General features: G+C 39.5%; 1 protein-coding gene across 1 annotated transcript in view; it reads right to left on the reverse strand.

Moving 5' to 3' along the window:
- The window catches only part of DNAH10 (dynein axonemal heavy chain 10), a 5,879,077-nt gene that overhangs the window by 5,046,223 nt on the left and 819,853 nt on the right, over window positions 1–13,001 (reverse strand). The window contains exon 12 of the mRNA XM_044069759.1: window positions 6,725–6,811. Coding sequence (XP_043925694.1) covers window positions 6,725–6,811 — 87 coding nt within the window. The remainder of the gene's footprint in view (window positions 1–6,724; window positions 6,812–13,001) is intronic.

A 13,001-nucleotide genomic window follows, 5' to 3' on the forward strand; every position in this document is an offset into this window, starting at 1 on the left:
TAAAGCTTGTATGTCTGAAATTCTTCTGGCAGAAATTACTACTACTAAGCATATAGTCTTCAAGGACAAAAACGTTAGATCACATTTAGCTGATGATTGAAAGGGAGAGTGAACAATGGCCTGTAGTTCTAAGTTTAAATCCCAAGGAGGAGTAGGATCTTTGCATGGTGGTTTTAACAAGAATATTCCCTTTACAGAGGCTTTACAAAGTTTATGAGAAGCCAAGGAGGATTCTCCAAAACCATTATGGAAATTAGAAATAGCTGCTAATTGAATTTTGATGATAGACTGAGATGCACCTGTTTCGAAAAGTGAAGCTAAAAATTCTAGGATCTTTTCAATGGGAGCTGAAAAAGGATCCACATTCTTGTCACAAGCCCAAAAGGTTAATCTTCTCCATTTACTAACAGAGAGTTTGCATGTAGCTGGTTTATGCAAGGCCAAGAGAATATGGTGTACTGGGGAAGAAAGTGAAAGAGGCCTGGCTGTCAATGGAGATGGAGAAACCAAGCTGTCAGCGTGAGGTTCACAATGTTTGGACAAAGTAGTCCCTCTGGATGGGACAGAAGATCTGAAACCAGGTCCAGAATCCACGGTTTTGAATCAGATAAGGTCAAGGGAAGGGGAACCATATCTGTCAAGGACAATAAGGTGCAATGAGGATCACTATGCTCTTCAGTCTGATTGCTTTCTGTAGGAATTTCAAAATTAGAGGAAATGGGGGGAGGCATACAGTAGTCCGGAGGGCAAAGTGTGTAGAACAGCATCTCTCAGGAATTCCCCTGGAAGGGGGAATCAGAGCAAAATAGATGCTGCACTTTTTGCTTAGGGGAAAAGCAAATAGGTCACAGCAAGATTAGCCCCACCAATGAAAAATTTTTTACGTCACTTTTTGATTGAGAGGCCACTCGTGAGGAAGAAGAATACACCTGCTTAGTTTGTCTGCTATCAAACTGGAACTCTCCAGAATGTGCATTGGTATCAGAAAGCGGTGGGAAGAGATCACCCATTGCCACACACTGAGAGCTTCTCGACATAGGGGGTAGGACTTGGTTCCTCCCTGTTTGCTGATGTATCAAACCATTGACATATTGTTTGTCTGAATCTCAACTGTTCCTGAATGAACAGTCTGAAAGGCTTGCAACACTAAAAGCACTGGCCTTAACTCCAGGACACTGATATGCAAGTTGGCCTCTGCAGGGGACCAAGTGCCTTGGACAGTCTTTCCCAGATAATGCCCCCCCCCCACCCCACCCCATCTGGAAGGTCTCCGTGCTCACTACAGCTTTGGGTTGTGGTGGGACAATGTGGCAGCCTAGAAGAATGTCTTTGGAGTGTACCCATCAAGTTAAATCATTTCTGCAAAGATTGGTGATCAAGATCAGGAGTGACTTGAACTGGTGTAACATTGACCATTGAGATGCTAGCAGCCATTGTAGTATTTTCATGTGATATCTTGCTAAGGGAACCAGAGTTATTCTTGCCGACATGGAGCCTAGTGCTTGTAAGACTAAACAAGCGGTGACTTTCCTGTTGCGGATGATCTTCTGGACTTGAACTTTGATATTCTGTAACCTCACTGGGGGGAAGAGATGCTATGGAAGTTTGGGTACTTAGGAATGCTCCCATGAACTCTAAATTCTGAGTTGGGATCAATTTAAATTTTTTGCAATTTACAGTTATTTCCAGAAAGGAACAGTTCATGATCCCACGCTTGTAATAATTGGTGCCTGGTCGGGGCGGTAATGAGCTAATCGTCTAGATACAGAAACACTTAGAATCCCTGCAGTCTCAAGTGAGCTGCTACTACTGCCATATATTTGGTGAACTCCCTGGGGGGCTGTAGCGAGACCAAAGGTCACAGCTCTGAATTGGTAGGGATTGGCTCTCAGCCGGAAGTGGAGAAACCTTCTGGATTGTTTGTCAATATTTAAATGGTAATACACATCCTGAGGATCTAATGAGAACATCCAATCTTCCTTTTCCAAAAAATGGAAGAATGGACTGTACCATGACAATCCAGAATCTGCTTTGATGGACTGACTTGTTCAGTACACTTGCATCCAAAATTAGTCTCCAGTCTCCTCTCTTTTTTAGCACTAAAAAGAATCTCAAGTAAGTTCCAGACTCTATCTGGTGTTGTGGGAATGACTCTTTTTCTAGCAGTTTTTGGATTATTTAAACTGCTCATTCCCTCTGACTGGGTGGAACATGGGGGGGGGGGTTAAATATGGAGAGAGGAAGGGAAAAGGCAACTGAATTGCCTCTGGATAAGATCCTCTGCACCCAAGTATCTGAAATTATTTGCAGCCAGGCATTTTGGTGCAGGGACAAGTGTCACCCAACTGCCTCCAGATGAAGACAATTGGGCCTCCATTCAGGAGCACTGGTAGGGTTTTCCCAGACAAGAATCCCTAAAACTCTGGTTCTGCACGCCACCTCTGCAAAGTGGACAACGTCTTCCATTAACGTTCCTCCCTCTGCCCCTAGGGGAACTACCTCCACATGTGCCCTGAAAAGGCCCTTGGGACATTCTGAACCACATTTTTTCACTACCTTTTTGATTCCTAGAGAAGGATCGTTGGAGAATGGAAAAATGTATGCCCATGGCAAAAAGGGTCTTTCCATCTTTCTCACAGCTGGATAAAGTTTCTTTAACTTTGGGCCAAAAAGGGATGATCCGTCAAAGGGTGCATTGATGAATTAAACTTTAAATGGCTCCTCAAAAATCCCAAGGGTGCATCCAGGCATGTATCCTAATGGCACACCTGAATCCACCACTCCGGTGGTCCCTTTTGCTGCATGAGCAATGAGCCTCATGGATGAGTTAGACACAGACTCCATGGTAGCCAACTGGGAAGCAATATTTTCTTGGACCACCTCAGAAACAGATGCTGTCAGGGTTTCTGATAACTCCTTGACCAGCTCCTTTTGAAGTCTGGTGAAGTGTGTCAAACAAATACAAGCCCTAAAGGCAAAGGTCAGTGATGCATAGACCTGCTTCCCAAATCTCTCCATCGCCCAAGATTCTCTGTTGGGTGGATGGACAGAGGAACTCTTGTTGGCCAGTTCCTTTTTTGTGGCTGCTGCAACAACTATGGCATCCATAGCTAACCCTTTAGTCCAGAACTGTTTGCTGCAGGGGCAGACAGAAACTTATCATGTCTCCTGGGGATAGGTTCTATAGTATCAGGGGCCTTACATGCCTGCTGAGAGATCAACTGAATGAGTTCATCAGCAAGCAGAGTCACCCAAAAGGTAGATGATTGAGTGACGAAAGCCTGCAGGTATACAGACTCCTCAGGAGAAGGATTTTGGGACTTCTAGTCACCCCTCTGTTTCAGTATTTCCAGGATGTCTCCAAAGGAAATATCATTGAGCTGACCTTGGAGATCCTTCTCCTTCATCGAAGTCGGTGTCTTCAATGATAGATTCCTCTGGGGAATCCAAGTGTTTCCTCTTACACTTCTTCTTCTTAGGGACCTCCTCAGTGGGATGGTCTAGGGAGGTATCAGAACAGGAAAGAATTGTTATCTGGGACTCCTGGGTCTCGGCACCTGCTGACCCAGTAGGAGTGCAGGTTGAATATCTGGGCATGAGGCAGAAAGGGATACTTGTTCCAAGGTAGAAGGGGGTCAACTGTCTGACTATGTCAGTCAGAGCTCTCTCCATCACCTCGAAAGCTGGCCCCCCTGAAGAAGGAAGGGAGCCCAGAACTGAGAAAGACTGCCTAGGAACCATGGTCACTCCCCACTCTGACGAGATAGCTGCCGAGACAGAAGCCAGAGTAGAGCTGATCTGTGCCAATGCCCCAAGGTGCAAAGAAGACTCACAGCCGACAGAACAGACTCGGCCCCCGAGAGGTCTCCAGATTCAAATGGATCATAGACCTCAGAGTGAGGACTGGCTCTGAAGATATGGATAACTCTGGAGTTGATGCAGTTGGCCCTGGGAGGCTCAGAGCCAAAAACTCTAATGCTTCAGATGAAGTCAGAGGAGGAAAAACTGGAGGGGTGAAGGAAGGTTCAGCTTCAACACCCAATGGGGCTGGAGTCGAGGAGGTACCAGACTATTCTCTTGCCCACAGTACTTATTTACCAGCCTCTCTTCAGTTAAAATTTTGGAGGAATGAACAGACATGGTGGATTGTGATTTTAGTCTTTCCAAGAAGGGCGAAGGTAGTCTTCCACAAAAGGGATCAATTGATGGAGAATATGAAGTTCTTGGAAGAGTTACAATGTTTGGTTCCTCAGATTGTAAACTCGGTGCCAAAGTAGTTGGCAATGAAGGAGACATCTGCACCGATAATTTCAGTGTTGAGGACTTAGACTGCACAGATAAACTCGGTTCCATAGGATCCTTCGGGGCAGTCGGTTCCAAGAATACTAACAAACCCAAAGATTTTGATCTTTTCAAAGGAGGTGGCAATGGTGTAGAAGGCACCGACAGGCTTCTTTTCTTAGGTTTTTCTGAAGTTTTAGTGGAGGAAGATGAAGAAGAAGGGGAAGACGCATCAGTCTTGCTCCTTCCTTTGTCTGAGCCAGATATAGCCTCGCTGAAGGCTGATGGTATCATACCTTTCAAAATTAGTTTATTTTACTTTTCCACAAGAGCCCTGTGACTTAAACCATGACATATGGAACAGTCTTCTTGAAGGTGAACAGGGCCGAATAAACACATAAAAGGTGAGCATTGGACATAGGTATTTTGTGTCTGCATTTCTAGCATCTTTTGAAACCAGAAGGGACTTTGGGTTTATTAGACATGGATATGAAAAAATACAAGTTGTCAACAATGGCAAAAAAGGCAGTTAGCTATGCAGCCGTACACACACTCACACAGAAGACGAGTCTCACAACAGAAACATTCAGGTCTATGTTATATAAATGAACATTTAAAATGTTGAGTACAATATGCTCGATACATTTTAAGTGAAAGTTTATCTAACTGAGCACTCAGAAAGTCTAAAATCAGAGTTAGAAAATGTTTTAGTTGGCCAGTTAGGAATCCAAGTTGTGACGTAAGTACGTGAAGTACATTGAAGCACATTGTAACTGTCCATAGTTACCATTATACTTTATTTACAGTTGTGAGAAGGTAAAACTAAATAAAGTAAGTGAAAGGTAAGAAATTACATAACTGTTGGTATAGCGTTAATTTAAGACACCTAATTACTTCCTTGCATTTATTATTATAAATTGAGGTCTACTAAGACTCAAACTGTGATGTTTATGCATACCCTTACTCTATGGCAAACACTAGTCATTTCTCTCCTGGTGTCGTAGGGGGGGTTAGGAAACAAATAACTCGGTTGTCATGTACTCCTAGACTCCCCTCCTATGTTCCCTATAACCTTCTGGAATGTTTCTCATTTAAATGTTCTGTCTTTGCCACAAACTCAAAATCACATAGAGGGATGCCACAGATGTATACACTGCCTCTTAGGATGGTGAATTTGTGATATACCAACAGTTTTGTCAGTGCTAGTTAGGGAACAAAACAAAGTTAATGAAACTAGATTAAATTTCCAGTGGGGATGTCCTCTGTCCCCTTAAAAACAGAAAACAGTTTTGAGGTGCGAAAGGTTGCAACATGTTCTGCAAAACAAAAACGAGTACAGTACAGAACACTTTCTACGTACAGTTGCAGTTCTTCTAAAGGTGTAACATCTTTATAAGCATCACCATTGAGCACAGTTGGGTTTGTTTCTATAATTTTCAAGGGATTTTAGAAGAGTGCTTCACTGTAAATAACTAAATCCTCACATTTAGGGTGGTTTGTATTTTTGTTAAATGTGGTAAGAGGTAAGGAACTACTGAAATAACGGAATATAGTACGGGCCTGCTTTAGTCGATAGCGCATAGCTATCTTATACTTCACAAGGGAGAATGTGTTGGCCAAACATAACATTTCAACATTATGATTTTCAGTCATTTTTTTATTTCAGTTAAATAAACATTCACTGAAAATGTGTCGAGCATGTCGTACTCAACATTTTAAGTGTTCGTTTATCTAACACAGACCCAAACATTCACTATCAAAAAACAATAAACAGTAACTTTTTTTTTTTTTCTTACAGAAAGAGAATAAGGAAGGGAAAGTCTATCAAAGATGACAAATAAGATTACACCAGCGTGCACATAAGGAAAGAAAAGGGAGATGAGAAGTTCAAATTAGATGGAAAAAACAGTGGGCAGGGTTCTAAAAGAGAGCAATTAGCAAAAAGGAAATTACAAAGAAGAGGAAAAAACAGAAAAATATATTTTAAATTACTTAGCTCAACAGCGATGGCGAACACGCTTGTCAGGAAAAGCGGCAAACAAGATCTGAGGTAATTGGAAGAGGAGCATTCTGGGTAAGGGTAAAGCTCAAGAGGTTTTGGCCAGCATGAGCTTTAGTAACAGCCGAGTCGGTTCCGATGCTCAGAACTGGACCCATTTGTCTGGCATAAAATGAAAACTGACATCAAATATATTTTTTTAACAAAAAAAGGAAATGACGTACACACCACAGCCACATTACACAATCACTACTGTTGCTCTTTGCTGGGCTAGAATGTAATAACCTGCACCTGTATGATGGGTATTGCACTCACATAACTAAGTTATTAGTTTCAAGCAATATCCAATATACAACCCATCCTAATTACCATGCTAAATAAATGATACATACACCCATTACATTGTCTAGTCTGTCACATACTGTGGACACATTAGCTTCATACAGCATTTTCTCTTAGGTCAACTCCATTCTTCAAATACCTTAATAGTGAAAGCTTTAATCTCCTTTTGCCAAGGTGGACCCAGTTTACCTAGAAAAAATGAAAGCAAATTAATATAATTACTTACTTGCCTTAACTACATTGTGTTTTCATCCTGAAACACTCAACCCTTGATGGTAGGCGGAAAAAAAAATAACTTGCATCACTTATGAGATTTTTTGGGAAACAGTTGAAACATGGGCACTGAGTTTGCAGGCCAAAGATTAGTTGAAAAGCTGTCAACTGAATTATCGGACTTCCAAGATGACCACACACTAATCAATAGCTTAATTTCAGCTCTCCCAGTGTAATAGCAGAAAAGGGGCTATTGAAACTGTCAGTGTGGGTAAAATTCAGTCACTATCTAGCAATTATGCTACCTCAATGCCAGCAAAGAAGAAACTCAGAGAACATGAGAAAAATCAACAAAAAAAATTCAGCAGCTATTAAAAAAAAACTGTTTCAAGTTTCAGCTTTGGTACAGGCATAGCCGGCCTTAGGCATAGGCCAACTAGGCGTCCACCTTGGACGCCGCTCTAGCAGGGGCACTTTTCCTGTGTTTATTTAATGTAGTTAGACCAGGATGGGGGCACCGGGTGATGTGGTGGGGGGCGCCATGGAGCCCTTTTGCCTAGGGCACCAGTTGACCTAAGGCTGCTCCTGGGTACAGGAAATGACTTCTAGTAATTTAGAGGAAAAATAAATCAAATGTACTCAGAAGCAATTAAAATGAAAGAAACACTGAAGAGAATATCAACTCCAATAACAGAAGTCTGGAAAACAATAAAATAAGCTTTAACTACCTAGTCAGATGAACTCATACAACTGCAAAAATCAGAGGATGAAGTTATGAAAAGGCTGGTTGAGTATAAGGCTTCTCAAGAAGAGCTGTTCCAAGCAAAGGTAGAGTATGAAGACACAGATAGAGTTTGAAAATAGAGAACACAGAGAAAACCTGAGACTTTCTGCTGTTTCAGAGAAAGTGGAAGAAACAGATTGTATTAATTTTATAAATGTACAAATAATCTACTGGACTGGTATTCTACAGCATGTGTGTTAGGGGAATGTGTTAATTTGAAGGTCACATTGTGTGTATGATCCAAATTTGACCATGGGAAGGCAGCCAAGACCAAAATCAGTAAAGATGCAAACACACCAGCAGAAAGAGTTTATCCTGACAAAACTGCTGCAGAAAAGAAAAGTATTAAAAATTGGAGAAAACAGTGTTTACAGTGAAAAAATAATTTTCCACAAACAAAACTGGAGACAACAGAGTGCTTGTGGAAAATTATTTTTCAATGTACACCAGGCAGAAGAAAAGCAAGTTTATCCCAGCTATCAAAGAATGTCAAGAGACAGGTGCGAGATTCAAGCTGCTGCATCCAGCTTTCAGAATATTTTTTTTTTCCTGGAGGATCTAAGTCATTTTATAATGCAGAACAGGAAAGCAGTGAATAAAAAGTTTATCCAACAAAGAAAGACCCAGCAAGCAGAAAGGGACTCTGCTTTTCATTTTTTTGACACTAAGAAAAATACTTGTGAGACAGAAAAAAACATAGTGGCTGGTTAGAAAAATCAGGAGTACAATGAACCTGAACCACATACTGATGTTCGAAGATGTACATGATCAAGAAGCAGTCCAGCAGGAACTTACAAGATGGCTGCACATTCACTAACAGCTTAATTCTTGCTCTCCCGGTGTGAAAACAGAAACGTAGGAGAAAAAGCCAGTGAACCTAGACATATAGGTAAATTTTAATAACTGGACAGTAAATGCACTGCCTGGATGCCATGAAAAAAGATATATAGAGGACCTGAAGGAAAATTGGCTATAAAAGGTGATGAAAAACCACTGACTGAGAAACATATTGTTGCTGTTCAGCAAAAAGCAGTGCAAGTTCCAGGCATGAATTCCAGTTATCTAAAGGAAAGTATAAGGGAACTGCACACAGATCTTACTAAAATAAATGTAACATTGATGGAATAAATCAACTCAAACAATAAAAGACTGGAAAAAATGGAAGAAGCTTTAAACAGATATTAAGATACGTGATAAAACTCAGGTCGAAATGAAGAAGAGAAGTAAATTTATACAGTTATTCAGGGAATTCAAATTGCTGTACCCAGCCGTCTATAAAATATTTTCCCCGAAGGAACACATCATTTTTTGATTAAGTACACGCTAAGGAAGAAATACAAATGTTTGTCTAACAAAAAGTGAGCTGTGAAACAAAATGAGATATTGCTTCTTGTTCTTCTGGTAATAAATACCACAGAAAGACTATGTCAGTGAATCCTTTTCCAGTGTTTCAATGGAAAATGCTTGAGAGAAGGATAAAAGCACAAGAGCTGACTAGAAAAATCAAGAGCACACTGGAAATGAAGCAGAAATAAGGTTTGGAACTTGAACAGGAACAGGACAAGAACATCTGGAAATATTGGACTTTCTTGGATTTTAAACTTGAAGGGGACTCAAACATATACTCTACTTCATGTCATTAACGTTTAGAGAATAAAATCAGTAACATGGAAATTGACAAATATGGGATTACAAAAGCAATAATTAAATTTGTGAAATATGACAGAACAAGAAAATATGGAAATATTGGACTTTTTTGGACTCTGTTAAACTTTTAGGACACTTTAAAGCATATGCCCTACTTCATGTCATTAATGTTCAGAAAAATACTCAGGAGAGGGTGTGAAGATAGGTAAAGGCTGCCAGCCTAGCCAGACAGAATTTTGTAGATAATTCTGTCATTTGTAAATATTAATATAAGCCACAGGTTTGTTCTCTTAAATGGGAAAAAATGGTGTTAAATGTGGAACTGCAAAAACAACAGTGCACTCTGCTGTAACAAAGCTGATAAGTCAATTCTTTGATGTCAAAACTGGAGCTGAGCTGTCTAGGTAAAGGCATTCTGCCTATTGTTTTGAGGCTAGAGTTAATGGCTAGAATTTGCATGTATAATTTTTTTTTATTGTTCTGGCATACTGACCAGCTGCAAGATCAAGGGCTATTAACCTCTGAGAGTCTGTTAGCCTGGGAACCAGAAAGAAATGATGTAATCTGAAATATATCAGTGGTACCGTGTTATGAATTTAAAGAATGAGAGCATTTGAGCATTTGTCTTGAGAACACGCAGCACACCACTCTGTCTGTGTCTATATGAAAGTAGGATTTTAGAACTGTGTTTTCTCTTAGATATAGCTAGGAAATAGGAAGATTAGACTAGTTTGTTTTTCTGCGATGCCAGAACTTTTCTACTATATTATTTAAGTATTTCTCTGTGATCTCTGAACCCCTGATTAGCACTGTGTAATGAGAAGTATTGTCTTGTGTTTTTATTATTGATTATTAAATATTTTTAAACCTTTCAACTGTGGCTGTTTTATGTAGAGATAATTTAAGCTCTAAGAGTACATTGCATGTATATAGTGATACTGTACCAAGTCATTCCAAATAAGTCTTGACTGTTTGGTTGCACTTACCATTTGGATAATAATATTGCATAGTATAATTGGCCACCCTTTCATAAGGACCTTTGAGTAGCTGATAAATATTAGCTGGGTGGTGGCAGTGATTTCTACTGTATAGACTGGGTAAAAGGGGCACAGCTGGAGAACCTGTGCCAGCCTTCCCTAGGAGTGCCTGTGTGGTTGTATAAACTCTTATCTCAAAGTGTGTGTGTCAGCTGCTTGGGCAGGGACACGAAGCACTGGCTGGACAGAGAGGGTGCTGGAAAAGAGCAGAAGCTTGAAGAAGGTCTTTTAAAACAAGCTTGTTCCTTCTATCACTATTGGCCCTGGAATTAAATGCTGGACAAAGGGAACAGGAGTTGTCCAAGTGTGCCAGGCCTAAACAATAAATGCACTCCCTGTGGACATCAGAGTTGGGGATCTTACACCCACAGGAAGTGCACTTTTTCAATTCAGTAGGCTTTCCCTTCATACTGTAAGGCAAACCTCTGGAAAAAGGAAATTTTTTTTAACAGTTATAATAATTAGAAAGGAATTAGAAAAGGAGTTATATCAACAATGATATGCTAGAAAATACTTCCAAGTGAGGTAACAGAGGAGGAAGGTTACCGATAATGGTAAAGAATATTACCAAAGAAAGAAAATCTTAATTTTGTATCCAAAAAGTTTAGAAGAGAGGTAAGGAAGTTACTGTTAATAATACCAAGGAAAAATATTTAAAGAGAAGTTTTAGTTTTTGAACTCACTAAACCCCACTGTGAGTTCAAGAGATCACAATTCCATCCAAACCTTAAGAGCGACAAACATTTGAGGCAACACAGTGGTCAGGGGCATTATGGGTAAGGGAGGAACTCAAGAGTCAGATCCTAAAATCTAGAGAAAGTGGTCGAGTCAGATCCAAGGATCGGATCCATACCCATTAGTTGAGGAATAAATGAAAATGACATCAGATCCTGAGATTTTCTGCTGTACCATAGAAATGCTGTGGAAGAGACTGTATTAATTTTATGAAGGCACAAATAAACAACTGGATTTGTATTCCACAGCAAGATTTGTTAACTGAGAGGGCACATGTGCATGCTCTAAACTTGGCCATGAGAAATCAGCCAAAACCTGTATTAGTAAAGATGCAAGCCTGCCAGCAGAAAGGGCTGATCCTAGCAAAACTGTGGTAGAAGAGCAAAGTATCAAAAGTTTAAGAGAGCAGAGTATTTGTGGAACATGGTTATTCACTGTACACCAGAGAGAAGAGAAGAAAATTTATTCCAGAAATCAGGGAATGTCAAGAGGCAGGTGTGAAATTCAAGCTACTGTATCCAGTTGTCTTCAGAATATTTTTTCCTGGAGGAACAAAGTAATTTTTTGATGCAGAACAGGTTGAGAAGAAAATACAAAAGTTTGTTCAACAAAAAAATTAGCCATCAAGCAGAAGGAGGACTCTGCCTCTCTTTTCTGATAATAAACCTCATAGACAGGCTTTGTCAGTGAAACCTTTTCCAATGTTCCAAAGGAACATTCTTGAGAGACAGAGAAAAGCACAAGAGTTGACTAGAAGAATCAGGAGTACCTTGGAATTGAACTGGAGTCTGAGTTGGGAGACATACACGAACAGGAAGAAGACCAGCAACATGGAAATTAGTGAATAAATATGAGATTACAAACCATCAATCAAATTTGTGAAATATGGCTGTGCAAATAAACATGAAAAGAATGGATTTTTCTTGATTTTGTTAAACTTGTGGAAGACTTTGACTTTTGCCACACTTCATGTCATTAATGTTTGGATGGATACTAAGGGGAAGGGAAAAGGAAGAGGAAGGAAAAGGGTAACTGTAAGTAAAACAATTTCTATTCTTAACAGTATTTCTATATTTTTTTTAATAATATAAAGTACATCACCTGAAAAAGACGTTCAGTTCACAAAAAGAAATTATGTTGCAGCGTTGCAGAACATCACAAAAATCACTTTTCCACACACAAAAAGTCTGCTAAACTCCTTGGTAAGAGTTAAATAAACCACTATCTGCAGCTGTAATTCACAATAAAATTTTAATGCAAACAACGTTAAGCGCTTTCACTCACAAACTGTGAGCTTCTTCAGAACGTTAACTCAGCTGATATAGAATGTTTAAATATTCTTTATTGGCGCCTAAAAGCTTGTCAGCTTCTTAAAGCTGAAGTACCCTTATAAAAACTTCCTAATGATATTTATATCATTATGATAATATAAAGTACATGTTATATAGTATAGCATTTTCAGATACTGCACATGTTAAAGATAGTAAAGTAAACAGATGGCCTTTTTCTTTCTTTATTCTTTTTTAGCATTAAAATATAGGTGTTACAATGCAAAACAAGAAAAAAAAGGTTGGACAAAAGCATATTTAAGTTAATATGCTGTAATCATGGGTTGTTGAGGTGGGGGTGCAAAAGTACATAGATCACAATATATGTAGAGCTGATATATTTTCTCTTACTTTTGCATACTCTAATGTCTGGATTAAGGCCATTGACTTAATCTAATAACAAGTTGGAAAATAGTAAATACGAGAACACAGAATGTAATGAAAAGTTTTCGTATAGCAATAAATGCTCAGCATGACTTTAGAAGCCTGCAGCAGAGGGTCACATTTTTTCTTATGTTTAGACAAGCTGATTATACTGCAATAAAAAGTCAGAGCACTAGTTTATTTGAGGCTAAAATTTCTTTCTGACAGTTTTTCTGAAAGTATGCAAGTTTTTTTTTCAGATCACTGTGGGA

Source organism: Protopterus annectens, chromosome 4.part0, assembly GCF_019279795.1.
Source record: "Protopterus annectens isolate FY-2018-M chromosome 4.part0, PAN1.0, whole genome shotgun sequence".
Classification (NCBI taxonomy): domain Eukaryota; kingdom Metazoa; phylum Chordata; order Ceratodontiformes; family Protopteridae; genus Protopterus; species Protopterus annectens.